The sequence below is a fragment of the Paramormyrops kingsleyae genome, chromosome 6 (genome assembly GCF_048594095.1).
Source record: "Paramormyrops kingsleyae isolate MSU_618 chromosome 6, PKINGS_0.4, whole genome shotgun sequence".
In the NCBI taxonomy this organism is placed as follows: Eukaryota; Metazoa; Chordata; class Actinopteri; order Osteoglossiformes; family Mormyridae; genus Paramormyrops; species Paramormyrops kingsleyae.
Genome location: NC_132802.1, coordinates 14543454 through 14570443, shown reverse-complemented (window position 1 = coordinate 14570443; position 26990 = coordinate 14543454). Strand labels below are relative to the sequence as shown.

At 45.9% G+C, this 26990-nt stretch overlaps 2 protein-coding genes across 7 annotated transcripts; both read right to left on the bottom strand.

Annotated features, from left to right (window-relative positions):
- Nucleotides 1-449: 449 nt before the first annotated feature.
- ripk4 (receptor-interacting serine-threonine kinase 4) lies at nt 450-11619 on the bottom strand. 2 transcript variants are annotated; one of them, XM_023833184.2, is made up of 8 exons: nt 11291-11619; nt 7320-7611; nt 6554-6702; nt 6326-6375; nt 4936-5094; nt 4332-4441; nt 3332-3578; nt 450-2979 (listed from the first exon to the last, which is right to left on the bottom strand). In XM_023833184.2, the coding sequence occupies exons 1-8, from the start codon at nt 11470-11472 to the stop codon at nt 1709-1711; spliced, it is 2460 nt and encodes an 819-aa protein (XP_023688952.2). In that variant the 5' UTR covers nt 11473-11619; the 3' UTR covers nt 450-1708. The 2 variants fall into 2 exon arrangements, with proteins under 2 accessions (XP_023688952.2, XP_023688953.2); XM_023833185.2 differs by having other exon boundaries at nt 3332-3575.
- A 2797-nt stretch (nt 11620-14416) lies between these two features.
- On the bottom strand, nt 14417-26866 carry prdm15 (PR domain containing 15). Of its 5 annotated transcripts, none has more exons than XM_023833178.2 (27): nt 26778-26866; nt 26426-26613; nt 25564-25603; nt 24956-25049; nt 23684-23837; nt 23068-23220; nt 22885-22987; nt 22707-22796; nt 22283-22360; nt 21597-21815; nt 20575-20728; nt 20354-20475; nt 20101-20195; nt 19873-19960; nt 19569-19736; nt 19395-19489; nt 19148-19279; nt 18754-18897; nt 18439-18602; nt 18136-18215; nt 17846-17965; nt 17590-17721; nt 17079-17162; nt 16794-16969; nt 16621-16701; nt 16321-16521; nt 14417-16046 (listed from the first exon to the last, which is right to left on the bottom strand). In XM_023833178.2, exons 3-27 carry the CDS (start codon nt 25592-25594, stop codon nt 15510-15512), a joined length of 3495 nt encoding a protein of 1164 aa, XP_023688946.1. In that variant the 5' UTR covers nt 25595-25603; nt 26426-26613; nt 26778-26866; the 3' UTR covers nt 14417-15509. The 5 variants fall into 5 exon arrangements, with proteins under 5 accessions (XP_023688946.1, XP_023688950.1, XP_023688951.1 ...); XM_023833182.2 differs by having other exon boundaries at nt 22707-22760; XM_023833183.2 differs by lacking the exon at nt 22707-22796.
- Between the last annotated feature and the right edge of the window lie 124 nt (nt 26867-26990).

Sequence of the window (26990 nt, the reverse complement as noted above, 5' to 3'; positions counted from 1 at the left end):
ATGATGACATTCCAAAATGACTCAGAGGTTCATTTGTTACTAAGGACAGGAACAGGGGACGCTCTTGGTGCATTCCAGGGGAGGAGGAGGACCCCCTAGAAGGCATGGATTGGTACACTTGTGTGAGGATATCCAGCGACTGCTCACGTTGGTTGCAACATTGGAATGAATTTTGTATATAAAAGAGAACCACTTCTGTGACTTCCTGCCGTTTGCCTAGAAGTTCCTCGTACACAGCACAATGACGCACCAGACTGTACCAGGACTGTGGATTTTCCTCATTTCCTGTTGTTGACTATTTATCATGCACTTGTGTAGTAAGATTAATGAGTAATAAGTGTAAGGTATTGATTCCCTTATAGTAAAAAGGGATTACACAATTCATCAAAAGAAAAGGCCATATTAGCCATACCAATAACTTCTCAAAGAAACACTACCAGACTTAGAACTTAATGCAGAAACTTTACTCTTTCGTTATATATACAAAGCAGCTGCGCAATGCAGGCAAATACACAAACAAATAGTCGACTAGCCATTGAATGAGGGTTTCTTATTACAGTTTTATCAGGATTCTGGAATGAGATCATGTGACCCTTTGACAGTTGGTCGCTTGGTGACAGGTGGTGAGTGTCTGCCTTGGGCTGTAACCAGGGCTCCCGAGGGCGCCGACCTTACCAGGCAATTAGCTGGCCGCCCATGCATAAGACCATAAAAAAAAAAACACAGGCAATTACAGGGCGCTCCACACACACCGCAGCATTTCTCAGGTCTCTCCCCTGCAGGCAATGGGAACAGCACAGTGGTTATCAGAGGGATGGAAAGGCGGAGCGTCGGGGAGAATTATATGGGGGGAGGCATAGCATTGCCATCCTGAGATCCCCCCCGGGGGCAGTTCCCATGGTCGAGCAGAGGGGGGCTTGCAAGGCTCAGCACGTCCACTTTGACAAGAGACATCAGCAGCTCCAGAAAACACAAGATTATACAGGTTTTCTTGGGCCAAGAGCTGTACCAATGCACTCCCAGGGCAAAGAATAGGTGACTACTTCAGAAAATAATGATGAGAATACGATACACTGATCCCCTTCTCATTTCGAAGAAATAAAACTTGGCCAAAAACCTATGGACGCAGTGACTGTCTAGGTCCTGTCGGGAGAACCACCCATTGTCTTGGCACAGATTTGTTGATCAGCTAACTAAACATACTTTTCTGACAATGAAATGTTAAGATTCGACAGCGGGTGCACAGAAAGACAGTGGCACATGTGTGGGATTATCTGTGGGAAAAGAAACAACCTACATGCTTAAAGCACATTAAAAAAAAGCATGGGGGCAACGCAATTGTAGCACAACTACATTTCTTTGCAGAGTATAAAAACGTACTTCACAATAAGCTATATTATAAAGGATAATAAAGTGAGAACCATTACTTGGTCCCATATTATATACACAGTATAAATATGTTTAATGTTCTTTTTCAACATACAAATAATATTGAATGGAGAAAACATGCCTATGAGAGAAGAAAGCCAAAGGAAATTCTGGTGTCCTGCCTGAGAAACAGTAACTTCCTTTACTGAATAATTACAAAATATACAATGGTTGTAGGTCTTGAAAGTCTCTACGGAACCTTCCCTGAACGGCCAAACAGGCACAGGAAGGAGAGCTTTGTGTCCCAGTCTATAGATCCTTAAGTATCATCTCTTGCATCTCAACAGGAAGTAGAGGCACAGGGCAGGGAGCTCGGCTCCACATGGTCGGGCATCTCGTGCTTGGTGAGTTTTAGGATCACGATCTTCCTCTGCCGCAGCGTGCCGCAGTTGCCAGGCTCTTGACCTGGGAATTGAGGGGTAGCTTGGGAAAGTGTGCTCGGGGAAGGTGGGGGCATCTCAGCCCCATATGAGAGGAGCATGTGGACAATGTCTGTGTACCCTCCACGGAGGGCCAGCTGCATGGGGGTAAGCCCCCGCTCGTCAGCAAGGCTGGCGCTCTTCGAACAGCTCTTCAGAAGCTCCCGGACTACATCAACATGCCCTTCCTCCACAGCCAGGTGGCATGCGGTGCGCTGAGCGTGCTTCACGCTGGCCACATCGGCACCCTCTTCCACCAACATCTTGACAGTGGGCAGGTGGCCATGCTGGGCAGCCAGGTGCAGTGCAGTGCAGCCCTGAGCAGTCCGGGCCTGGATGTCAGCCTGGTGCTTTATTAGCAGGCGGGAGGTGCTGGTGTGGCCTGTCTCAGCGGCCACATGCAGTGCGGTACGCAAGCCGGCGGCCAGCAGGTGCACATCGGCCCCTAACTCAATGAGGATGCGTGCCACCCGGTACTGCCCCCGCTGGGAGGCCAAGTGCAGTGCCGTCCGGCCATCGGACGTCTGGCTGTTGATGTTGGCCCCGGCCTGCTTGACCAGTAGCTTGACGATGGGCAGGTGGCCTTGCCAGGCTGCAAAGTGCAGGGGTGTCCAGTTGTCCTTCCCAGGCAGGTGTACGTCTGCGCCACGACTCAACAGCACACGGACCACGTTCTCCTGGCCGTGCTGACAGGCGATATGCGAGGGGGTGCGGCCCTCGAAATCCACCTCATTTATGGAGGCGTTCTTGTCCAGCAGCAGGCGGGTGATGGCCTCGTCACCGTTCTGGGCAGCGAAATGCAGCGGTGTGTACTGGTCCTCATCCTTGGCATTGACGTTGGTCTTGCGGCCCAGCAGCAGAAGCTCCGCCATGTTCCTGAGTCGCTTCTCGGCAGCCAGGTGTAGTGCAGTGGAGCCCTTGCCATTGGGCAGGTTGGGGTTGGCGTTGTTGAGGAGCAGGAATTTGACGGCCTCCTCATTGGCCAGCTGGACGGCATAGTGCAGCAGGCTGAATCCCCCCTCGAGCAACAGATCCACATCCTGAGGCTGCAGGATCTTCATCAGCTTGCCGATGTCCTCCATCCTGATCGCCTCACAGAGCTTCTTTCTCTGCACATCCAGTGTCCCTGAATCTAGACCATAGAACAAAAAAAAAAGAAAAACACCCTGACTTACTCCATTCAGTGATATGTTGTTGTATTTCATTAATCATTAGCTTAGCACTCACTTGTGCACATGATGCCAATAGTTTTAGATATTAATAGAAACTTTACTGGAAGCCCGCTGTGAAGTTTTGACCTTTCAATCAAACTCCTTCATTGTGCACCGATACATCGAATTATCTTAAGTTTCAAGTGCATTGAAAGTTAATGTCAAAAAACAAATAAGTTATGGGCAGCAAGACATAACCGCATGGTCATTTAGTATGACCTCTCCAGGCCTTCGCCCTGCCCCGCCTGTTGGTCGGCCTGCCTCCGCTCTTACCATTGGCCATGTTCTCTCGCTCGAAGGACAGGGTGATGGAGCCTTGGGAAGAGAACGCAGAGTCCACAGAGGAGATACCAGAGAGCCTCTTGCTGGTGTTGTCCTTGCACTGGGTGCAGTCTTCTTTCATGCGGTCGAAGCTTCTGGAAATCCCAGAATCCACCTGGCTCAATAGCTCAGTCAGGCTGTAATCCTTCTCCGGCAACATGGCCGACTTGGGCCGGACTGGCCTGGACTCTCTCTCCTGCTTGAGATATACATCCCTGTGTTATTACTAGCAAGCACTGGGTTTCATCCGAACAACAGATCAATGACTACTGGACAGTGTCAGGAATATTCTGTTCAGCTGTAAAATACCCAAAGCAAGGTGTAAACTGTATAAAAAGCAGCATTGAGGAAGCATGTTCATACTGCACACAATGCATGCTTTGTGCTTAATAAACAATCCCTTATGTCCCCAACATGGACTCGCAGCTACCTCAACATCAAGCTGTAAACAAGAAATGCCGTCAAGCTGCATTTCTGCCTTATCCTTTTCTAGGAAACCGACACTTGTCGGTATGGCATATCTTAAAAAAACAGAAGCCGTCACACGGAGACACGTGCAAACATCTAAAGATGTCGAGGTGCTGTTTACTTCTGCCAAGATGAGATTTCTGTGTTTTTTCAATTGAAATGTTTCTTTTTTTTTGTTTATTAATGCACTATTACTTTTTTTCCAGTGGAGCATTAAACAAAGACAAAGAGGGAAGTTATTTTTTGCTTTACAGTGCGACATATTTAAATATTGATCTAGTGCTCTCGCACTTCCTGCAGGTCACTTGCAAAGATCAAAGCTGTAAACAAAAAATACCCTGACGCCTACAGGGTAAATATTAAATATGAAAGATCTGACTGTGCAGGGATGTTTTCACTGTAAATTTAGCCACTGGGCCAGTTAAAAAAAGTAGTAGTCTGAGAGATTAATCTTTTTGTGGTGATGTCAAAGTGATGGTCTTACCTGGTCAAGGCATCCCTGCACGGGACATGGGCTGGCCTCCGGCTCAGTAGTTAGAACCCGGGCCTCCTCACCGGGTTTGGCGCAGAGCTCCTCGGCCTCTGATGTAATCTCTGGGGAGAGACCCAGGGCGACGTGAAATACCTCCACCATCAGGGCAGTGGATGGGAGCGGTATGATCGTTTATCATTCTACAACTATGCGTCTTGTTTTCTATCCAACTCACAGCGGAATTGCCGCACGGTAACAATCTTTCTTAATGGTCATAAATCTTATCAAGGTAAATTCTATATATAGGGAGGTCTACATCTCCTGGATTTTTGGTAAACCACAGCGCAGCACTACAAAGGAATTCTGTGGAATGATCGCTTAACGTAACAAACTGCAGTTCCTGTTTGTCTGACTTTCCTTATGAATGGGTCGATGTTGCAAAATAGTTATGAAATCCTTAGGGGCAGGGACGCTTCGTAGTGATAATTTTCCAGCTCTTAACTGTAGATGGAGGCCTGCAATTTGGATATGAAATGGTCGCAACCTCGAGCTATAAGTATAAACAAGTCAGAAACTGAGAGACACCCCAAGGAGCCGAAGTGGGGTTCCGGCTTACCCTGGAAGCTGGGCCGGGACTGCGGGAACTCGTGCCAGCACCTCTGCATCAGCGCTATGAAGCCATTACAGGCCTGGGGCCGGTTGCGTGGCAGAACCCCCAAATCTGGCCGTATCCCCTTCACCACCTTCACCATAATGTGTAGGATGTTGTTCTCCCCTGTGAAAAGGAGCATGCGTTTAACATATGGCTACTGGTACACTGCACTCTGACTAGCATACGGCTACTTGCACAACACACTCTGACTAGCATACGGCTACTTGCACAACACACTCTGGTTAGCATACGGCTACTTGCACAACACACTCTGGTTAGCATATGGCCATCAGTTCACCACACTCTGGACGGCATTTGGCTACCGGTACGCAGCACCCTGGTTAGCATATGGCTACTGGTACAGCATGCAGCTACAGCTGACCTCTGGGTGCAAGCCTGTAACAGCTAAGAAGCCTGTGATTAGTCATTTTAGTATTAGCCAATAGTAAAAAATAAACCAAAATACAAAGTCATAATAAAAATAATAATACATAGCAAACAAACAGATTAGATAGATAGATAGATAGATAGATAGATAGATAGATAGATAGATAGATAGATAGATAGATAGATAGATAGATAGATAGATAATTCATCCATCATCTTAATTCTACGTTTCAAATCACAGTGAGGAACATTAAAGGCCATGCAGCTAAGCAGAATATTACAATGACACTCCATCTCAAAACTTTGGTGTTTTGACCTGAGACATACTGGTAACTCAATTACCTATACATCACAATACATCATGGTAGAAATTGTACCTTCAATCAGAGAATGGCAGACAGTGGACCATCGTATAGGATCTTTCAAAGCCAAGATACCAAGATTTTGGCCACAGTGAGGACACTCACCAAGTAAAGCTACACGTTACATTCATGGGAAAAGTACCACCTGTTAAAAACTGAGGTCGTTTCCCATAGTTTTACAAGGCAACTCAGACCTTATGTACATGGAAATTATAACTAAACGACTACCAGATAAGTAAATAAAAAATGTACTACCAGAAAGAAGTCAATGATCTGAGCACTAGGGGACTGATAAAATCTGCCTTGGCGGTCTATTTTCTCAGAAATGAAATGGGAAACGGAACGTGTTTGTGTGCGAACAGGCTTGCAGGTGTCATACGTAAACAAACACTGCGATGTCTCATAACTATTGATTTAAGAGACGTCATGTGGATGACTTGAAGTGGAGTAAAGTTGAGTAACTTTCTTTTTCAAAATGAAGAGGATAGTGAATAAGCAGTTACTTTTATATTATTATATATTGTTAGTCATTGATGAGGAAGATGGCTTCACTAATCACTGCCCAATAACCCGAAGGAATTAGTAACAAAGATGTATTGCATTACCTTGATATGGCTTCTTTTGTGTGAGAATACCCCAGATCACTATAGAAAAGCTAAAACAGGAAAGGAAGTAGTTAAATGACTTGTTTTATGCTTAATTAAATAAACAAGTACTCAAAACCAAGAAATATAAACAAAATAAAAAAAAAAAAACACACAAAAATGAGAAAAATGTCAGAGATTGAAATGAATGTAAGACTGTGATGATGTTTAATAAGTAGGGACTGTCACCTGTAGACATCGTGTTTAGTGTCAGAGACCCGCTCCTTCTCGATGATCCTCTCCGGTGGCAGGTAGGCAATCGTGCCACAGAATCCATCACGACTGATGTCGTCGGCCCCGGAGAAGCCGTTCCACCGCGCCAGGCCAAAATCTGATATCTAAGAGATGAGATGGCATGGGGATGTGTTCAGACAACTCCCCTCCAGCCCACGGTGAGGTGAGGTGAGCGGAGTGAGCGAGCGCAGCAGCGGGGTTAATGCGACATGCTTTGGCAGGCTCGCCGAAGGCAACCCTCGCAGATCGCACGGCACTGCCTGAGCCCTCATTTGTCTTCGCTCAATGCAGGGTGGGTACCTGGGCAACCAGGCCTTCTGCATGAGGCACGGAGATCCTGACTCAAGAACGTCTATTTTGAGCTGCCTTTGATGGGCGAGACCCACGTTACTACATCGTGCCACTTCGTGTCGAGACTGGCCCATGATGCGTGTTTACATACAGGATTTATAAAACTGCACTGCGGGGCTACAGTTCCCACCCATTCCGCACCATTAGTCATTGAGTATTAAGCTCCTGAGGAAGGGCTGCTGGGAACCTGCATTGGAGGCCAACTTAGTGCTTCTCTCCCAAAGCATCCATTGTCAAGTGGGCAGAGATTAAGTATGAAAACCTGTCCCCCAATAACTAAGGCCTTATTAACATAGGAGCTCCCCAGACTTAGCGATACCTTGAGCCCAGACGTTTGTCATGCGCTTACAAGGGCCTGGCTATCTGATACCTTGACGTGATAGTGGGCGTCCAGCAGGATGTTGGCGGGCTTGAGGTCCAGGTGCAGCAAGGGAGGGTTCATGCAATGGAGAAAGTTCATGCCGACGGCCGTCTCGTGGATGATCCGGAATCGGAGCTCCCAGGGCAGAGGCTCGGTAGCTAGCAGCATCTCCAGGGACCCCGTCTCCATGTACTCCATCACCAGCCCCTGGGGGTTACTACAGATCCCATACACGGGCAGGATGTAGCGGAACTTTGCTGCCTCCATCTTCTTGGCCTCTTCCAGCAGCTCAGCTTGCTCCCTAATTGAGAGAAGAACCTAGCTTCAGCCTCTTAGACCATTTGATGATTGTATTGCAAGCATTTTGGCTGCCATTGTTATGTGTCATCCGATCCATATATGAATGGAAAAATTCTGCCATGTTTTCAGAGCAGACTGTGATTTTAGGGACCTGCATGTACACCTCTGGTTGGTCCCCCTCATTCCACAGTTTAAAAACCAGTTCAAACTCAGGTTGCAGCATTCCTGACGTCTTTAACGCGCCACCCGTGTGCGGCTGCATGGCGATGGCCGCTGACAGGTTTATTGGACAGAATTATCTTCACAATTTGTAACCAAGAGCATCATTCGAAGTCCCCCATCTAATGGAATTCAGCACAGTGTCTGCGATGGTTGAAGAACAAGTCACGAACGATGCATCTTGTCACAAACCCCTTTAGCAGTTATCGTTTTTTATTTTAGCTCTAGCTCCGATTTAAAAAGGACCCCTATAAGCGATACGAACATTAAAAACTGGCAAGTTAATGCATGACGTATTTATCGACTTAGTGAACTTATTCCTCAATATCAATGGATTGTGGTGTATTAGAGGTTTTTCACTACACTAAACATGTACTGAAATGCACCAAGATTATCATAACTGCAGCCACTATAACTTTCATGTTACTTAAAAGCAAAATATTTACAGCCTATTTGCTTGTGGGGAAAATGCATCCGCTAAGTGACATGCTAGCGAGGAAAGCTTGGGGTCAGACAGAAGTCAGCAGCCTTGCGACAACTGGGCTTAAGGGTCTTGCTCATGGGACCAGCGGTGATATGATTCTTCTGACTGCAACTGGATCTGAATTTATGACCTTGCAGACACAGGCGCAGATTGCTAATACAGATAGCTACAGATACATGTGCCTAAAAGCATATTGGGGGGTGAGCAAAGTAGAATAAATAGCTGTGGCTGCTTAGCATTTGTTTGCCAGACCCCTGAAGAAAAAAAAAATCCTTATAAACAACAAACCTCCGACCTACATTATTTTAAATCGCCTTATTCGTTGGGCGGTGGAGACAGGAGGAGAAGCCACGCCACGCCACTTGTTATTGGGAACTTTGTTCCCTTTGAAAGTTTAGTTATTAAAATATTAACAGATCGCAGGTCAGAAGTACACCGAGTGCTGGCAGGTAGACTGATTTGGGGAACTATTTTTCGAAAAGGGGGGAGAATGTTGTCGACGTGCATTTGAGAGCAAGTACCCGTAGGCTAATCTCTTCAGTTAAAGCACACTCGCAGTGCTCCACAAGCAGACAATGTCTCCTTTTAAGAGCAGGCTAGCAGGACTGGTTCTGCAGCTTTGCTCATTGTTTCCATAAGCACTGGTTGGCTAAGAAGGTAGCTGAACAAAGCACGCTTATGAAGGAGAGTGGTGCTCAGCGCAGGCAAGTTTATGTTGTTCATAGATACTTAAAAGATAGGCTTTTGGTTCAGGGTTGCCCACCGAACAGGCTGAAGTCATTCATGTAGGTAGCCATTGTTTGTGCCTGGCAATCGACTCGGCGAGTCTGAGATGTGGAGCAGAAAACCGCCCTGTCTCAGCCTTGACTCATTCTCTTCAAGAGGAGCCCATGCAAACTGATAGATAGGTTGGAAAAACCCCATAAAAAACCCCATAAGCACAGATATCACTGTGCAAAACTGCAGTTAAAGTATTACTCACAAGCTGTTTCAAAAAACTTGGTTTTTACCCTTGTATACGCCACATTATTTTCCACATTTTGCTATGATTTAGAAGACGCTTTTATCCAAAGCAAGATACAACTGAGAAAGCAAGGTCATCCAGTCCCTGGAGTAATTCTGGTTTAAGGGCCTTGCTAAGAGTCCAATGATGACATCATTCTGCCAACCATGCGATTTGACCCAACGACCTTCCGAACAGGGGGACACCGTCCTAACCTGCAGTGCCACACCGGCCCCCTGGGGTGTATCATTTGTTATGCAAAAGCCAGGGCTACTTAAAGCTAATATGCAGATACTTGTATTTCCTCTCCCCTGCTTCAGACCTTTCAGAACTGTTTCAGAATATTTACTAAAATTAGAAGAATTGCAAAAAAAAGGATCCATCTGTCTGTTTTCAGATGTAGATGTGCTGCAGATAGATGTCCTTCTCCAACAAAATGTGCCTGTTCAGGTGCATGCCAAGGCAGGCTTCCGGTCCATCTATGGGCGGAACATGGCATTCCACAGAGGTACAGGAATCTGTCATCTCCATGACAGAGTGACAAACACAAAGGCGGAGTGAAGCAGCCAAGTTAGGTGTGTTATAGAACAAATAAATAAATAAATCCTTGGATGCACCACACACGCGTGCACACGCACACACAGGTTTGCAATTATATCTTTATGGGGACTCTCCATTCATTTCTGTGGGGAAAACTCTAATCCCAACATGATGACCTTAACCCCTTCCTAGCCCTAACCTTAACTATAAAAAAAAACAAACAAAATACGAGATTTTTAGTTCTTTGATTGCAGCCACAGATTATTTTTTATAAAATTGAATTTTCCCTTATAGGGACTGGAAAAGTGTCCACACAAGGTAAAAAATTACAGGTTTTTAATCACATTGTGGGGAAATCTGTCCCCCAAAGAATTACAAAAACACAGACAGACACACACACACACATGCATGCGCGCAGGCACAGGAAAACATAAAGAAGCCACCATTAACTTAATATTAAACAGAAAGATGTTCAGCATGATGGAAAGTAAATCTTAGTGTTCAGTGTGTAAACACAAACACCAAATCCTCTATCAGCAGTAACGTTTTGCCTAGATATGGGACTTTTCTTTGGGTTCATGCTTACATGCAGAATTTCAGGTTACAGAGAGTGATAAGACCACATTCATTATATTAATTAATTGATTGAGTACCCCTTAAATTCACGGTTTCCACTAAGCAGTAAAGTTGCAAAGGATCGTGGAGAAATATACTTCTGAACCTGCTCTTCCAAACACAGACACTGAGAATTGTTCATGCTTCCTATCTGGGGCACAAGTCTGGGCAAAATGTATCCCCTCTTAACTGTTACCAAATCATATAAAAATACATAATAAGAACCTAAAGATATAAAATCCTTAATTATCATTGTATTCCAAATCAGATCAACATCTGCAATAGCCTCCTCCCAAGCACATTTTATCTTTTAAAAGAGATTATTTTATCTTTTCATGTTTAATGTGGAAACAACTCAATAATAGTTAAATTATTAAAACTTGGGAACAATGTTATTTTTCCTTTGCTTTTAAATAAAAGGGGTTATAACATATTCCTATAAACTAATTCATATTTGTATCAAACAAAAGGAAAAACATAAAAGAAAAGAAAAATGAAGAGGAGAAAAAGGCAGGGCACATTACTACAGTACTATGGTGCTAGTATGGTATATAACTTCACTTTGTGAAGGTAAATCTCTGCATTGGCTGTATGGCGGCTTTTCCATCATGAAGTAATAATCACTAATGAGTTCAGCTACTGAAAGTCAGTTTAGAAAGGACAGTTCTCAGATCACAGCACATGGCTTACGTCACACTTACGGACTCACGGTCAGAACGGCGACCGGACAAACGCTCTCCTTATCTACATGGGAAACAACCTGGACTGCTAGTAGGTAAACGGCTTAACTCCTTCTCTGCAGAGACAGAAGCCACTTACTTTTCATCCATATGAGGACTTGGAGGGCACTTGATCGCCAGATAGGTTTTCCACTGTACATGTCGTACTTTGTATACTTGTCCAAATCCTCCAGAGCCAATCTTTTCCCAGTTGCCAAACTCAGAGGAACCAAAGGTTTTCAGCAGCCCCAAACTTCCCACAGAACACTCTGGTGGCTCCATATCCTCAAACAAACCTATTGTGTGTCCAGTAGATAAGATCCCTCACTTTCTGTAACTCTAGCCTCGACATTCACACAAACACGCACCTGACCACTTTTTCTTTCTTCCTTGTTTTTTCCTGCTGTCTAGTACTGTGTGAACTCCTCCCACGCCCAGGTGATAGGAGGGGCTGACTCGGGTGACATCATTTCCTGGGCCTGCCAAATTGCGCCAGCTGAGGTCATAAAGGCTGTATCAGAAGGCTTGGCATTTTGAGTTACAGTCCTAGAAAATCATGAATGGAGTTTCTAATATTAGTTGTGTTGTGTTTACTTTAGATTTATGTTAAAAGGTATAATAAGTTACTTTAAAAAATGGAGTCAAAGCACAGTGGAATGTCAGAAGAAGTAAGTCAGGACATTGATTTTAGCATTTTTTTACAATTAATTAAACCTTAAACATAATACATGTTTCTGAAGTGATTCAAGAACAAATATAAATATTTCTCAACCATTTGGTGAAGAATTTGGATTTGCATATAAAATTACAGACTTTATTATTTATGTAGTTAGTCTACTTCCCTGTGAGTCATAAAGTCTGACTAGACATTTCTGGTACATTCAGTTCTATTATTATATACAAAAGTCAATTCCCTCCTCAGATTATGAAAGACCATGAATTATATTATATGGAGTTTTGTTATAAAATACAAAAGAGAATTTGTCTATTTTAGTGGGATCTTCCATGGCCTTTGACATCATACCGTAACTTCTAGACCACTCTACACTCCAGAAAGGAGTCCCTCTCGCCCTACTTGTGACTACTTCCTGTACCCACTGAACCCATCAGGAAAAAGTACTTAAGACGAATCATTCCAATAAAACAACAGCATGTGGCTCGGCGGGTTATGATGCTTATGATGGCTCAAATGCTGTAGTTGGCAGTGTGATGTCACCCTTTGGATAAAAAATGTCCACTAAATAACTAGAAACATTCTGTTACAGGTTGAACTGTAACTATGAATAAAAGTGCTGACTAAGCCATAGAAGCCATACATCTCCAAGGAATAATCCATTGTAAGGTGGCCCTGTTGCACCTTCAGCTGAAGGCCCAGGTTAAACAGAAAGATGTTCAGCATGATGGAAAAAAAGGGTGGATTTAAAATGCCCTGAGTTTGTGTCGGTGTGAACTGAAACATGCAAAGGCGGCACGTAATGCTATACACCAAGCTTATTTACAAGTAAATAGCTGGGTATCAAACACATCAGCATAGAATCTCAATAAGCACAATCTGCCTTTCACACCTGAGGTAGGCAGTCTATAGGGTGGCATGCTGTTGTCACACAGTAAAAGCCGTTCAGGCGGCCAGAGTCGTTACCATTTAGGGAGGTATCTGGGAACGCCTGTATCTGCAGCATGCATGGGGGCAATGAGGGGGCGCTCCTCTACTTTTGAAATGCGAGTGTGTATCTTCAGAAAAAGTTTCGTCACTAGGAGGTGTGAGGGCTGTGAGAGAGCAGCCCCGCACCTCACCCCTGCCCCACACATTGGAAAGAGTTAAGCAAAACGTAGGTCTCTTTCAAGGGCTTTAATTGCAGTAAACAAAAAAACATGATATTTCAAGGTGTTCTTAATGTGAGGCGTCCTACATGGCTCAATGTTCACAAGGGGTGCTTAAAATTTGTGTATAAACTTATAAAGTCTCAGTTAAATTCCAAAATGAGTTTAAGGGGGAACTTACAAATCAAAGAGACATGCATATTTAATGAGTTTTCTGTCAACAGTTCCAGAAATTTCTAAAGGCAGGTTTTTTGTGTTTGGCTCCCCCCTACTGGCTGACTGAACTTCAACCTGCAGCTCTTTAAATGCTGTTGTCATCCTGAGAATCTGCGATCGCCTTATTGGCCAAAGTCATGAATTATTAACTGGTGATCTGAAGTTTACCGAACGATGCATTCTGGATCCAAAGAGTGTGTAATTCACGTCAGACACCAAGCTCTTCACAGAATAATACATATGAGGAGACAATCATGGAACTTGATGTGAGACTCCCAGAAGCTATCTCTACTGAAGGACAAGTCAGATAAAGATCCCCTGATATGGCTTTGCAAAAGAACACAAACTGTATGAAAATTCTTTGTCCCCAGTGAACCGGAGTTCCCTCTAAGTGTAGAGATATTTTTTCCAAATGCAGAGTGTCACAGGCTACAATCCAGTGGCTGAACAGGATCCGCATACCATCACAAATGAGTTTTGTACAAATTCTTATCTGTTGCCAAGGTTGAATCCTATAACAAAGTCAGTCCTGTTTTATATGACAGCTCAACTGACAAAAACAGTAGGGAATCCTGATTACGGCTATGTCCGAATACAGGGGCTGCATTTGAAGACTGAACGTGTCAGGGGCTGTCATGTGCGAAACTTCGAATGATGCAGCCTTACAAAGGCTACGTAGGCAGCATCCTTTGAAGGATGCAGCCCCTGAACTCAGACACAGCCAGTGGCAGAAGATGGCCCACACTGATGATGGAACCAGAAGACAGCTAACTGCATATAGAGATAGCTATGTTTCAATTCAGGGGCTGATTCCTTCAAAGGACACAGTCTATGTAGCCATTGTAGGCTGCGTCCTTCGAAAGCCTGCACACTGAATCTTGGGATACGTCAACCTAATGGATCCTTCGAAACCCAGGAAAAGGAGGCATTTCTAGACCTAGGAGCCTGTGATGCTTACGGTTTGCAAATGCAGCCCTGGGAGGCCGCTGCCCCTCGACCGGAAGATGGCTCACAGTGGAGACAGCATCCTACCCAGAGGATTTCTGAATCCTAGCCTGGACTGTAGGCTTAATACGTCTACATGTATTTATTTAGCAGGCAATGTACAATTCAGAAAGCAGGGTCAGACAGTCCTTGGAGCAATTCGGGTTAAGGGCCCAATTGTGAAATCACTCAGAATGAAACTTAGTAAATGATCATTTCAGGTTTATTGGCCAAATCTGAAAAACATATTCACAAAGTTCATTATATTGACTCATGTAATACTTTCTGCAATCATATCTGGATTTGTTTTTCATTTCTTCCACTGTTTTACATACTAAAGTTTGAAACAGAACCAAAGTTAAACATAAGTTCTATAAGGAAAATTCATTTCAAAAGCTAGTATTTCAACTTTCACCCAGATTTAGTCATCATAAAACATTTTTGTCTGATTAAGTCAAAAATCTTGGCCTCATTATCGTTTGGCTCTTTATAAAGCTTTTACACTGTTTACCAACAGAATTAATCTCCAGTAAGTACATTCTGTGTGATGCTTCTCCAATTACAATAAAATCCTTGTTTTGTGGATATGCAGCCCTTAAATGAAAAGCTGCATCTTTTGCAGGGAATATGCAAGGGCAAATTCTCATATTTTCATGCCTGGGAACTTCGATACACAGATCTAGCATCATGATAATGATTTATAATTCACAAGGAGTGCATATACTTAGACTGAAATTAAGGACATTATACAGGTAAAAGCCGCTGGCCTTTCCGAGCCGTCCTACCTTCTCTGACCTGACTGTGCTTTTGCACTGAACCCTTGAGCATTCATCAGTTATTTTTTATTAAAATATTTTTTTATATTCTTTCTTTGTATTATGTTTCCTTTTGAGCACAGTCCATGAATAAGTTGTATAAAAGCACCTGGCAACATACATGTAGTGTATGTTTGGGTATGTGCAGCAAATAAAAAATTGGAACTTGATTTATAGTGTAGAGAAATGCTTGAGATCAGTACTGAGTGTTGGGCTCGTCATAAATGTCCCGTTGCTGCAGCTGTGTGGTGAGGAGGTGGGCAGGGCAGAGGTAGGGCAAATGGGAGATTGCTTTGGAGCGAACCCACATCTGCCGTCGCCTACGACGTTCAGGGGGGTGAGAGTTTCCCTACGGGCCGAGTTTGGCAACGCCGATGCACTTTATTCAGATTTCACAATGGACTGTCGCCTTATAGACGCTTCTAGTTATGTTGACAGACTTAAGCCAGGATGAGGGTTATCAGGCTAGGAGTCACAAGGCCTCTAGTAGCTGTACATCTGCTGGGGGGGCTGCTGAGCCGGTGCCGGAGCTTGGACTGGCTCGGGGGGCTCGGCTGCCGGCTGGGCCTGCGGGGGGGCGGAGGGTTCCACCTGTGTCTCCTGGGCCTCCGGTTGAGCTTCTTCGGCCACAGAAGCATGGGGGCTCCCGTCCGGGGCCTCCACGGGTCGCCAGGACAGCGCTGCCGGCTCCAGGGGGTGGGCAATGGGGTTGACGAAGGTGGTCAGGTTGATGAAGTGTGCAACTGACGAGGGCGCTGCGCCTGCCTCTGAGGGGAGCTCCGCCGGCCGATTGTGCAGCACGGTGGGGCCACCGACTGCGTCGAAGGTGACCGTGAGGATGGAGCTGTCCAGTGTCAGCGGCCGGTCGCTGGAGCCCATGTGACCCACGGCCACGGGCTGCAGGCTGGTGAACTGGGCCGCCGTGGGGGTGCTAATGGGGGTCACGGTGATGTTGCTCAGCCCCACGGAGCTGGACGGAGAGGGCGAGGCCGTTGCGGTGGGATCCGCCAGAACCACCACCTGTCGGACACAACGAGGCCACCGCCCATTGGGTTACTGTACGCCTACGAGGATCCGCAATGCACAAATTTACATTAATTTATTCATCATTATTTATTTGCCCAATTGCGCGAAGGCAAGTGATTTGGGGACCTTAGGCGACTGCCCATTCTGCCCATAGTTAGAGCCAGACCTTCTGAGCCACACATTGCCTCCCAGCCTTACGTTGAAGTCTGATTAAACTACAAGCGTCTGACTGGATCACGGCTACTCCAGACGACACACACGGACACACCTGCTGAATGCTCTCCACTGCAGAGCTCGTCTCGTCGCCCACGGCCCCTGTAAAATCCGTGTCCTTGTCAGCAAAGTCACCGTAGTCATCAGAGTCCGAAAGCTCCTCCTCTTCCACCTGCTTCGGTTTCTTCTTAGGTGGCTTGCACCGCCGGGGGGGCTTCTCGGACGTCAGCGGCTCCTTGTCCAGAGACAGAGGGGGCTGTGATGGAGGAGGATGATGGGGGAAAAATAAAACCCACGGGTTAGTCCCACACTGACACCTCACCATGATACCAAGGACGCCAACGCCACTACAGACCTGAACGATGCTGATGGTGGAAGCGTCGACGGTTGTGGTTTCTTGGAGATCATCGAAGTCATCCACTCTCACGGTCACCACCTCGAGTGAAAGGGAACATGAAGATGAGACCTTCGTTGACCAGCAAATTGGACAATGACTTTCTTGAAATGCAGTAGGCAACAGCAGCTTACCTCGGGATGCTTTCGACGCATGTGGCGGTTCATGGACGCCTTGGTGGACACCTTGGTCCCACACAGATGACAGCTTTGGGCCTCCACCTTCTCATGCGTCAGCTGCACGTGCTTCTGCAGCATATACTCCGTCACGTACTTCTTATCACACACTGAGCAGGACCACGTCTTGCCCACTGTGTGCAGAAGTGGAAGACCTCGTGACCGTGGGACTCGAAAACACCATTCTTAATACCTGACACCACCAACAGTTACGATTTTCGGTGGACCCGGTGGGAGACGCACCCGTGTGAACCAGTTTGTGCGTTTCCATGGTGTTCCTCTCGCTGAATGTCTTCCCGCACAGTTCGCACATAAAGTCCTTAATTCCTGAGGGAATATTGAATGTCAGGGACTCAAGCGGGGGTCTCAGGTCACAAGAAAGTGGCGAATGCAAAAACAACCAGCCTCATGACAATTTACGGGTTCTGAGGGTAGGGGCTGATAACAGGTATATGATATGCTGTGGACCCTATGATGTTATAGGAGAAGAAGCATTCATCTATAACACCTAGGGGAAGGAGCAGCTATCTGATCTATTCCTTTAAAAACGACATGTTTTCTTGAACTATGGAACTATGGAAGACCACAGTCAACAAGTCTAAGGCTCACATTCCTCACTCCACCCTCAGGCTACGGAGCATGCAGGTAGTGATATGATGCCGTCCTGCGGGTACTCGTCATTCATCCATGTCCCACAAACGCATCTCACAGTGGATGAGAGCCTCCCCCCCTCCGAAAACTCGTGGAGACGCACCGGTGTGTCTCTTGTAGTGTTTCAGCATGTTGACCTTCTGGGCGAACTTGCGATGGCACTCCTTGCACTCATATTCCTTAATTCCCTTGTGTAGCTTCATGTGGTGCCTCAATGCGTGTTTGGTCTTCATTCCTGGGGGCACAGAAGAATCAGTCCATCAACCTTCTTGACGACACCTTAAAGAGCGTCCTCTCCAATGAGTTGGCGTCGGGATGACCAGGTCAGCGATGAGGTCAGGAGAGCGTGAGAAACTCACCTTTCCCGCATTCGGCACACAGGAAGTCCCGCACATTGTCATGGACCCTCAGGTGCTCCTTCAGCATGTCCTTCCTGGCAAAGGACTTTCCACACTGATCACAGCTGTGGCTCTTCACACCTGGTATGACAAGGGATGAAGTTACACCCGATGACTCTGATTTCAGTCAGCATGCACATGTGACACACACTGTGAAAATCTTAAAGCTGTGGCGTTCATTTGTTTCTTTCTTGCCCTCAGCCGCGTTAATAAAACCATCGTTACGAGTTCCGCACGGAACTGCGGATCACCTGTATGGATGATCTTGTGCCTTTCGAGGTTCCCGAAGCTGTTGAAGATCCGACCACACATTTCACAGGGGTGGATGTACCTTCAGAAAAAACAAACACACACACAAAGGGGTACATGTTTACATGACAGAAATAACCTGGAGACACTGAGACCTGTTTTTCATAAAAAAAAATATATCCTTTTTAGTACATTTTTACCATACCCCAACTCCCTCCCACCTGGGGCATTCCCTCCTGATCACCCTAGGCTCTGTCACAACATGCCCCATCACCCCGAGCTAAGCTCCATCCCTCATGACATACCTCTGAACTTCTGGGTCAGGAAGCTGCTCGCGGTGGATGACAAGGTGAGCATTATAGGTCGCCTTGAGGGCAAATCGCCGGTTGCAGATGACACAGCTGTAGCCGCGTTCTTTGTGCACCTCCATGATATGCTTCAGGTACTCTCTGCCTTTGGCAAAGGTCACCTGGCACAAAACACACACATCTGAATCCTCACTAGAGGTAACAGACTCCAGCCTGAGAGCAGCAATCCTCTACCCTGCCCAGATGCTGTTAAAGGCACACTTTCAATATGGCATAGTAGCATCAGTCTGAAGGTACTTCATGGCAGGTCACCTGACACTTCTTGCAGCTGTACTTGTGGTTCTCCGGATCATTATCGGCGTCGTCTTCGCCGGAATTGACATCGCTGTCATCCACAGAGATTCCAATTTTCCTGATGAAATCCTCCCTCTCCTGCTCGTCCATAAGTGCAATGTCCTGAAAAGGTTTGACAGAAAGGGGACGTCAAAATGTAAAGGGGAATCTCCTTTAGGTAACATGAGGCAAAGTCAGACATCCCTACTACTAAGCTCCAGTGATTTCTACAGGTGGCATACTAATTAGTTAGCTGCATCTCTGTGGGAGGTAATTTAGTTAGTTAATCAAAGTGAGATATGGTAACAAGTTCCCACATCTCAGAGGTTCACAGAAATCAATATGTAGACAACTGACAATCTGCGTGTCACACCTTGAAGTGAACGTGAATATGATCTCTCAGGACATCCACTCGGAAAAACTTGCGCCCACAAATCTCACAGGTGTACTTCTTGTCTCCGTGGGTTAACAGGTGCTTGTTCATGTTACTCCTGCAAGAGAACACCTGGACACAACGCACAATATCAAGGTTCAGAGCCTCATCCCGTGAGACCAACCTTTCATCGCTACTTCAAAAGGCCCACAGTGATGTAATTGGTTTACTTGGTTTGTTGACTCACTTTCTCGCAGATCGGACAGGCCGAAGGCTCTTTCCTGTACTTTGTTCCTTCTTCTCCATTAGTCTCCATCTCCTCTTTCTTCATGTGCTTCGGCCCTGTAGCCACGGGCCGGGATCATTAGGGCTACCTCGACACCCCCAATAAGAAAGTCAGCCCTGGCATCGCCGAACTCACCCACGATGTGTCTCTTCTGGTGGTCCTGTTTGACGTCCTTCCTGTAGAACATCTTGTTGCAGATCTCGCAGGCATACAGCTTCTCACCATGTTTCTTCTTGTGCTTGGACAGGTTGCTGTTGGTGGAGAAGAATCGGGAACATATCTCACACTGGAAGGTTTTGTCATCTGGGGGGCAGGGAGAGAGAGAAAAAGAACACTGTCGATAATAGCATCCCGAATAGTTTGTGATGACAGGAAATAGTAATCTGACACAAATATTAAAAAAAAACATTTTTTAAAATCGGTAAGAAAGAACTCCCACCGGTTCTGCAGTTGTGGAACATCAAGGCGTTCTCCACACGGAAAGACTTCTCACATGTGCCGCATTTGTATCTGTACTCCATGTCAGACTGAGAAGAACAGAGATGGAACATAAGAGACTATCAACACCCAACTCTGACATGCCAGATAGTCCTGTGAGGTGTCCTCTTCTCCAAGCCAGACCTTATGAGACATCTCAAAGCAAAGTCAGAGGTACTGGAGCCTTTACCTCATTCTTGCTGTGTTTGTATGAGATGTGCTGCTTCAGACTCTCTTTCCGACTGAACATCTTATCACATTCGTCGCACTTGAAAAGTTTGTCGCCTGAAACAGCAGGTATTAAAAGAGCCATCAGGGGAAACACGTCAATAAGTGCGATGTTTTGAGAAATTAACATTTGCAATCTACATCTATGAATCAGCAGAAAACCTGATCTTTCACAAGTGATGTCTGAAAGCAGATGGGGAACAGGATTGCAGTACCGTGGGACCGAACGTGGCGGTTCAGGTTACTGCTGTTCTGGAAGACCTTGTTGCAGAGGCTGCACTGATAGACCCGTTTGTGATCTCCACCCTGCCGCATGAAGCGCTTCCGGATCCCCGCCCTACAAGGGGATAAGAATGAGCCAAAAGAGAAAAGTCCGCCTGTCTGGAATCTGCGTGCAGTTGGCAGGAACTGCCAAGGGGTCGACGGTCACCCTTACTTCCCAGGGTGCGGCACACTGCGGGTGGGCCTATGCACCTTCACTGGCACGCCGTCCAGGCCAATCATGAGGTCGGGGCCAGTGAGCAGTGACAGGCCAATGTCTGGAGGCATGGTGCTGAGGACATGCTCCATGGGAACCATGGGGTCACCATCTACGCAGAAAGACACACAAGCTGGAGTTCACGGACAGCTGGAGATCATCTGGACTTTTGCAGAGCGGACAGACATTATATTCAATAATTCACCAATCCATATTTTTGAAGTTAATTAGCAGACTAAATCAGGCAAGTTTGGGGGCAGACAGCATCCGACATTCCTGAAGCGGCTGAGGTTAATGGCTTTAACCAAAGGGTCCAAAGGTGCTACGAATCCTCTACTGGTCACGGCATTTGAATCCAGGACTTTATGGACACAGACCAGTACGGACATAGACACTGGCACAGACCTCAAACACACTAAGCGACACGCTACCCCAACAGCCACTAATTCACTTCAGTCCCGCTGACCTTGGAAGCAGAGGACACACTGAATGGGATGCATGAGATCATGGTAAGTCTGGGGCATAAGTCAGAGGTAACCCTGGATGGGATGCCAATACACTGCAAGCCATGCACTCACACACCATGCATGCAGATTCACCTGATCACACCCAACCCTTGGGGGTCCCTTGCTAAATCCCCACTGCTGTTATCCATCCATCCATCCATTTTCCAACCCGCTTATCCTACTGGGTCGCGGGGGGTCCGGAGCCTATCCCGGAAGCAATGGGCACGAGGCAGGGAACAACCCTGGACAGGGGGCCAGCCCATCGCAGGGCACACTCACACACCATTCACTCACACATGCACACCTACGGGCAATTTAGTAACACCAATTAGCCTCAGCATGTCTTTGGACTGTGGGGGGAAACCGGAGTACCCGGAGGAAACACTGCTGTTATAACAATGCCAAAACAATGACACACAACTGCTCAACACGTTTGATGAACAACCGCACGAATCGATATCCTGGTTCACCAACCTTTGCTTACAAAGCTCTCAGCTGCGGCTGCTGGGGTGGGTGGCACTTTGTGACCTTTGACCTTTCTGACGCGAGCCGTTTTTTTCTTGTGTTCCAGCGGGGCCGCGGCGGTGTCAGTATTGAGGGCGCTCTCCGGAAACACCATCTTCACCTCGCCGACAGGGTCAGTGACAGGTGGCACTATGCTCTTCACCTCCTGCAAGTGGCTCAGCAGGTGGTCTGAGAGAGAGAGAGAGAGAGAGCTACAAACTCAGGGACTGGAAAAGTGAATGATCGCTGAACAGCACAGAGCAATATGAGATGATGGTGCATAACGGTCATTACAGCAGGCACAGCTGCACAATTGCTCTAGGAAACATTACATTTATTTATTTAGCAGGGACTTTTATCCAAAGTGATGTACATTTATTTTTGAGAAAGCTGGGTCAGACGGTCCCTGGAGCAACTGAGGGTTAGGGGCCTTGCTCAGGGGCCCAACAGCAACTGAGGGTTAGGGGCCTTGCTCAGGGGCCCAACAGTGACGTTGCTGAGCCGTCCTCAGGGTTTGAACTGGTGACCTCCTGATCACAGGCACAGTGTCTGATCCCACTGAGCCAGACGCCCCCCCCCCCCCTCCGTGGAACTGACTAACGATGTATGATATCTTTGGTAGCCTTAGGCGAGTGCAGCAAGGAGAGACGAGTCACCTGTCAGAAGCTGAGGTTCTACGAACACAGCTGGGCAGACTTTACACACCCACTGGTTGCAGTCCAGTCCCTGGACACCTGAAGACACAACAGTGTAAATACCACCTAACCTCACTGCACGTGGGCGAGTTCATCAGGGACGAACACAGACAGGTGACTGATTTGTATCATTCCAGTGGTCCTCAAGCCTGATCCTACCAGGACGTGGTATGTTCATGGTTTTCAACTCTTGTTAATTAACTAACAACCATGAGTTAATGATAAGGCAGCCAAAATGCACCAGGAAGTACAAAGATCACACATAGTGTCCCGCCCAAAGGAACACAATATAACAAAAGCAAGTGTTCCCGTGATGAGACCCCTGCGTTCAACTCAAACTCAATGGCTGCAGCACTGGTAGCTATAGAAAAGCTCCTCTTCTCACCTCCATCATTCCCTCCAGAGGGCACCACTGCCCGGTTTGTCCCCAACATCCCATCTGCAACAACCAGCTTGGAGTGTGCCATATCTATGTCTGGTAGATAAGAGACTCACGATGCATCGGCAAAAAGTGGCCGTGGTGGCTAACATGCTAACGGATTCACTTCTATGGACATTCATACCTGATGGAGGTGGAGCAACCAGTGGCTTAAGCAGTGGCCTCTCCATCTTTTTGGCATAGAAGGCCCCATACCAGACTCGCAGCTCAGATCCAGGCAGCAGGTCCTGCGGAAAGGAGAACCATTACTGCTAAGAGAAAATTAGCATTCCGGATACCGCTCTGTGAAGGAGGCGCCATCCGATACCTGGGAGGTGTTGAAGTAAACCTCATCCTCCTGCTGATAGGCTGTCAGGTTCTGATGTGTGTGATCTGTGGCCGGTCGCACCAGCATCATCCAGTTGCAATCGTCCTCATTGGTGGTGTCAAAGCAGACCACGGACCCATCCTTCATGAACATCTGCAGGGAGCACAGCCAGTGAGAGCCAGAGAAAAGAGTCAAACGGCAATTTCCTGCACCAGTATTTACAACAAGTAGGGCCTTCAATTATTGTTTTGCGGTGTGGACCTCTGAGAACCCCAAGCATTACATTTACATTTGTTTAGCAAAAATTTGTCCAGAGCAACTTAGGTGTCATGAGTATCCTCTTGTACAAAGCTCACTAATACATTAACAGTCTTGGAAACTGTTTAGTCTTTGTCACTACCACTAATATCATGATGAAGGAACTTCCAAAAGGACTGGTACAATGGTGCAAAGTGACTAAACAATAAGAGGTCTTCTGCTGTTTTAGAAGGCAGATGGGCTGAAGATGCAGATGGAAGTGATCAGAATGAGGTGAATGTTCTGATGAGGCTCTATATGAAGCCCAAAGCTGTGCCCCAGAGTTTGGTTCCATGCTTAGGGGTTGGCAGGAACATACCTTCAAAGGAAACTGGCCTTCTTTGCTCAGCTGGGCTACACGCCTGGCCTCAAAGGGACCAAACCGCGTCCTCTTCACCAAATGGCGCAGCACGAATACCCCCTCTTCTGCTTCACCCACCTTTCGGATTTCCAGACTATCCGGCAGAGAGGATCTGGGCCACGGATTGAACAGGACAACATACACCGGGAAAGGTTAACATTGTGACTCTTAAATGAAGACACTCCAGAGTGTAATACCATGGCACTTGAGATACAGTAAGAAAAAGAAAGCTGGTAACTGGTAAATGGTTTCAGGTGGCATTTTGAGCTCAATGAACCCACAGAAAACACAAAGACATTACATACTCAAGTCATTATCGATTTAACTACAAGAAGAAAAAAAAAATCATTGCAGAAAACTAAAGCCCATGTGCACGTACAAATACTGAATACAAGACAGTCAGAAATGACCAGGATTGTTGATTCAATAATGACACATTTGTATCACCTGGAAGTGGGACACTGAAATAGAATGTAATGGTGGCACTGCGCCAAGCCAACAACAATGGACTAACCTATAACGGTGTGGCATTATTACAGTATGCTCACGGGTACCCTATAGCTCTAAGACATAGAAAGAAGCATAAGTGTTAATGCGGGAGGAAGGGAAGGAGAGAGGAGGCTGCTGGGACAGAAGGAGGACCAGATTTACACAGCAGGAAAGAAATTAAACGCAGGCTGCAACAGAAAAGGGCAAAACAGCCATCTTAACCCACGTATCCCTATACATTCCTTAATATACTCTGTAATACACTCCTGCTTAATATGACTTAATGTTGTGCTGTCTTCTGATTTGTATAATTGCCTATGATTTGAATAATGGGCTCTTGCTTTGTTTGGAAGATGGCGTGTAGCTCTTGCTCCTATGCTGTATACACTTGTTCCTGAGCATTCACTGGAAGCTCAGCCTAGCTGCACTTATTCCTAGTCGACTCTGTGACAGCCGTATATTTGTAATATGCTGTTTTCCTCACTTGTACGTTGCCTGGGACAAAAGTGCCCACTAAATAAAATAAATGTAAATTATGACGAAGACCATGTCAAAATAACACCTTATCAGAAAGGGCATCTAAATATTCCCACTGAAATGCAGTAAACTGAATGCCTGAACTCGCACACCATGCTTACTCTTGTAAACAAACAGACCACATGCACCAAAAGAATACGTGTGCTCACGGCTGTGCACACAACCTTTTGGCAAAACAGCTTATCCTGAAAGCCATACACTCACCGAGCTCGACTCAAGACGAACGAGTCCTCCACCGTCACCACAGGACCCAGCTCCGGACACTCAGAGTCGTGGTACTGACCGCAGTCCTCGCACCCTAACACACACACACACACACACACACACACACACACAGTTAATATATTCTTATCATTGCAGGGGCTCTCCATTCATTTCTATGAGCATAACCCTAATCTTAACTATGACAACCTTAACCCCTACCCAGCCCTAACCTTAGTCATAAGTAACCAAACTAATTACTAAAGACTTTTGGCTTTTTTAATGTTCTGTTTGCATTTATGGACTTTTATAAAACCGAGGAATATTTGGGAACCTCAAAAATGTCCCCATAATGTGGTAAATACAACCCCCCCTCCTCTCTCTCACACACACACACACACACACACACACACACACACACACACACACACACAAACAAAAACACACTATACAATAAATGTTATATATTTTCCTATCAACCATTTTAATGACTAAAGGAAACAAATCAGCCTACAATTTAGGCTACAGTGGTAGAAAAATGCCGACTTAACAGCTGAAATTCTTTTGTGACACGTAAAGAAACAATGCATGAAGACATTCATTATACTCACAGATAAACTCAACTGGTGTCCCCTCAGCCATACTTTCAATCTGAAATTGGAATACAAAAAAAATGTTATTCCAAATACAGAAAAGCCGACTTATTAAAGTGCGGTTAGGCTATTTCAGTGCACACTGATTAGTTTATGAAGCCGCATAAAATAGAACTGCTACTAACACGTACATTACATGTATATATACATAAAAAACTTTTTATTATTTATTCAACATAATTGACACCTTTGTGCCAGATGCAAAAGACTTGCAAGAAGGCCCTTATTTCATACTTTGTTACTATATAGTATATTTATTCGTTATGGACGTAAAGAAATTATTTTGTCTTTTCATGAGTTGCACTACTATACAATTCAGCATACGGATGACTCGATCTAAATGGTAGAGTGTCAAGAGGGACGCGTCGACTAACTTGGGCATGTCAGTGGCCTGCTACGTGCACCGACAAACACAAGAATCAGCATCACGCAGCTGGCTGCGCATCGCCAAGTGAGTGAACAAAAGGCACGTCGTGTTTACAAAACGTGACTAAACTGCACAGTGTGTACACAAAAAACAGGATCCGGTCGAGACGAGATCCGGGATTTCATCAGATTCCTAACTCTAGCCGGGTTTTAACTCCGATCTCAGCCCACTCGGTGTCTTTTAGTAATGCAAATGTAACAAAGAACAATCGGCATGGCGGATGGAATGGAAACGAATATCGCATCTGGAGCCAGAACGTTTTAATGTCACAAATTACAAAACTGGCCGGGTTTGCGGCTTCGTAGGGCAGCAGACACTGTGATACTGTACCTTCGACAAAACCAGTGAAATGCTGCACACGAAAAAGACACGCGGTAATAAAACCAACGTTACCTTTTTTCAAAACGGCCACACATTTATTGAATCCTGACTCCGGGTTCCAATCCGCTCCAGAAACCGCGCAGGACCGGAAATAAGATGTGTCAAGGCATTTTGGGAGCTGTAGTTCTTCGGTATCGCACATTTCATGAAAGTACGATCGACGAACAAAGGCCCGGGGACAGGAAAGGGTACCAAAACAACTGAAAATAAAACACATTTCCAACAAACAATATTTAATTAAATGACATAAGTAGTAACCATGTTTGGTACCACCACGTTACATGCACATTTCTTCACACATCCTTAAAAATTCCTGTTATTTCCAGTGTTGACCAAGTAAAAATTCATAGAAAAAAACATTTACCTTTCACACATTTAGCAGACGATTTTATCCAGAGAAATGTAGAAGTGGGGCAAATAGCACATTGCAAACATACAACTGACAACAGCAAGACTGAGCTTCGAATGAACATGCAGGGACAAGTGTAAGTTGGAGCAGAAGTAACACCAGTGGCCTGTACTACGAAGCAGGGTTACTGGTTTATCGGGGTAACTTGTCAGATTTAAGGTACCACAG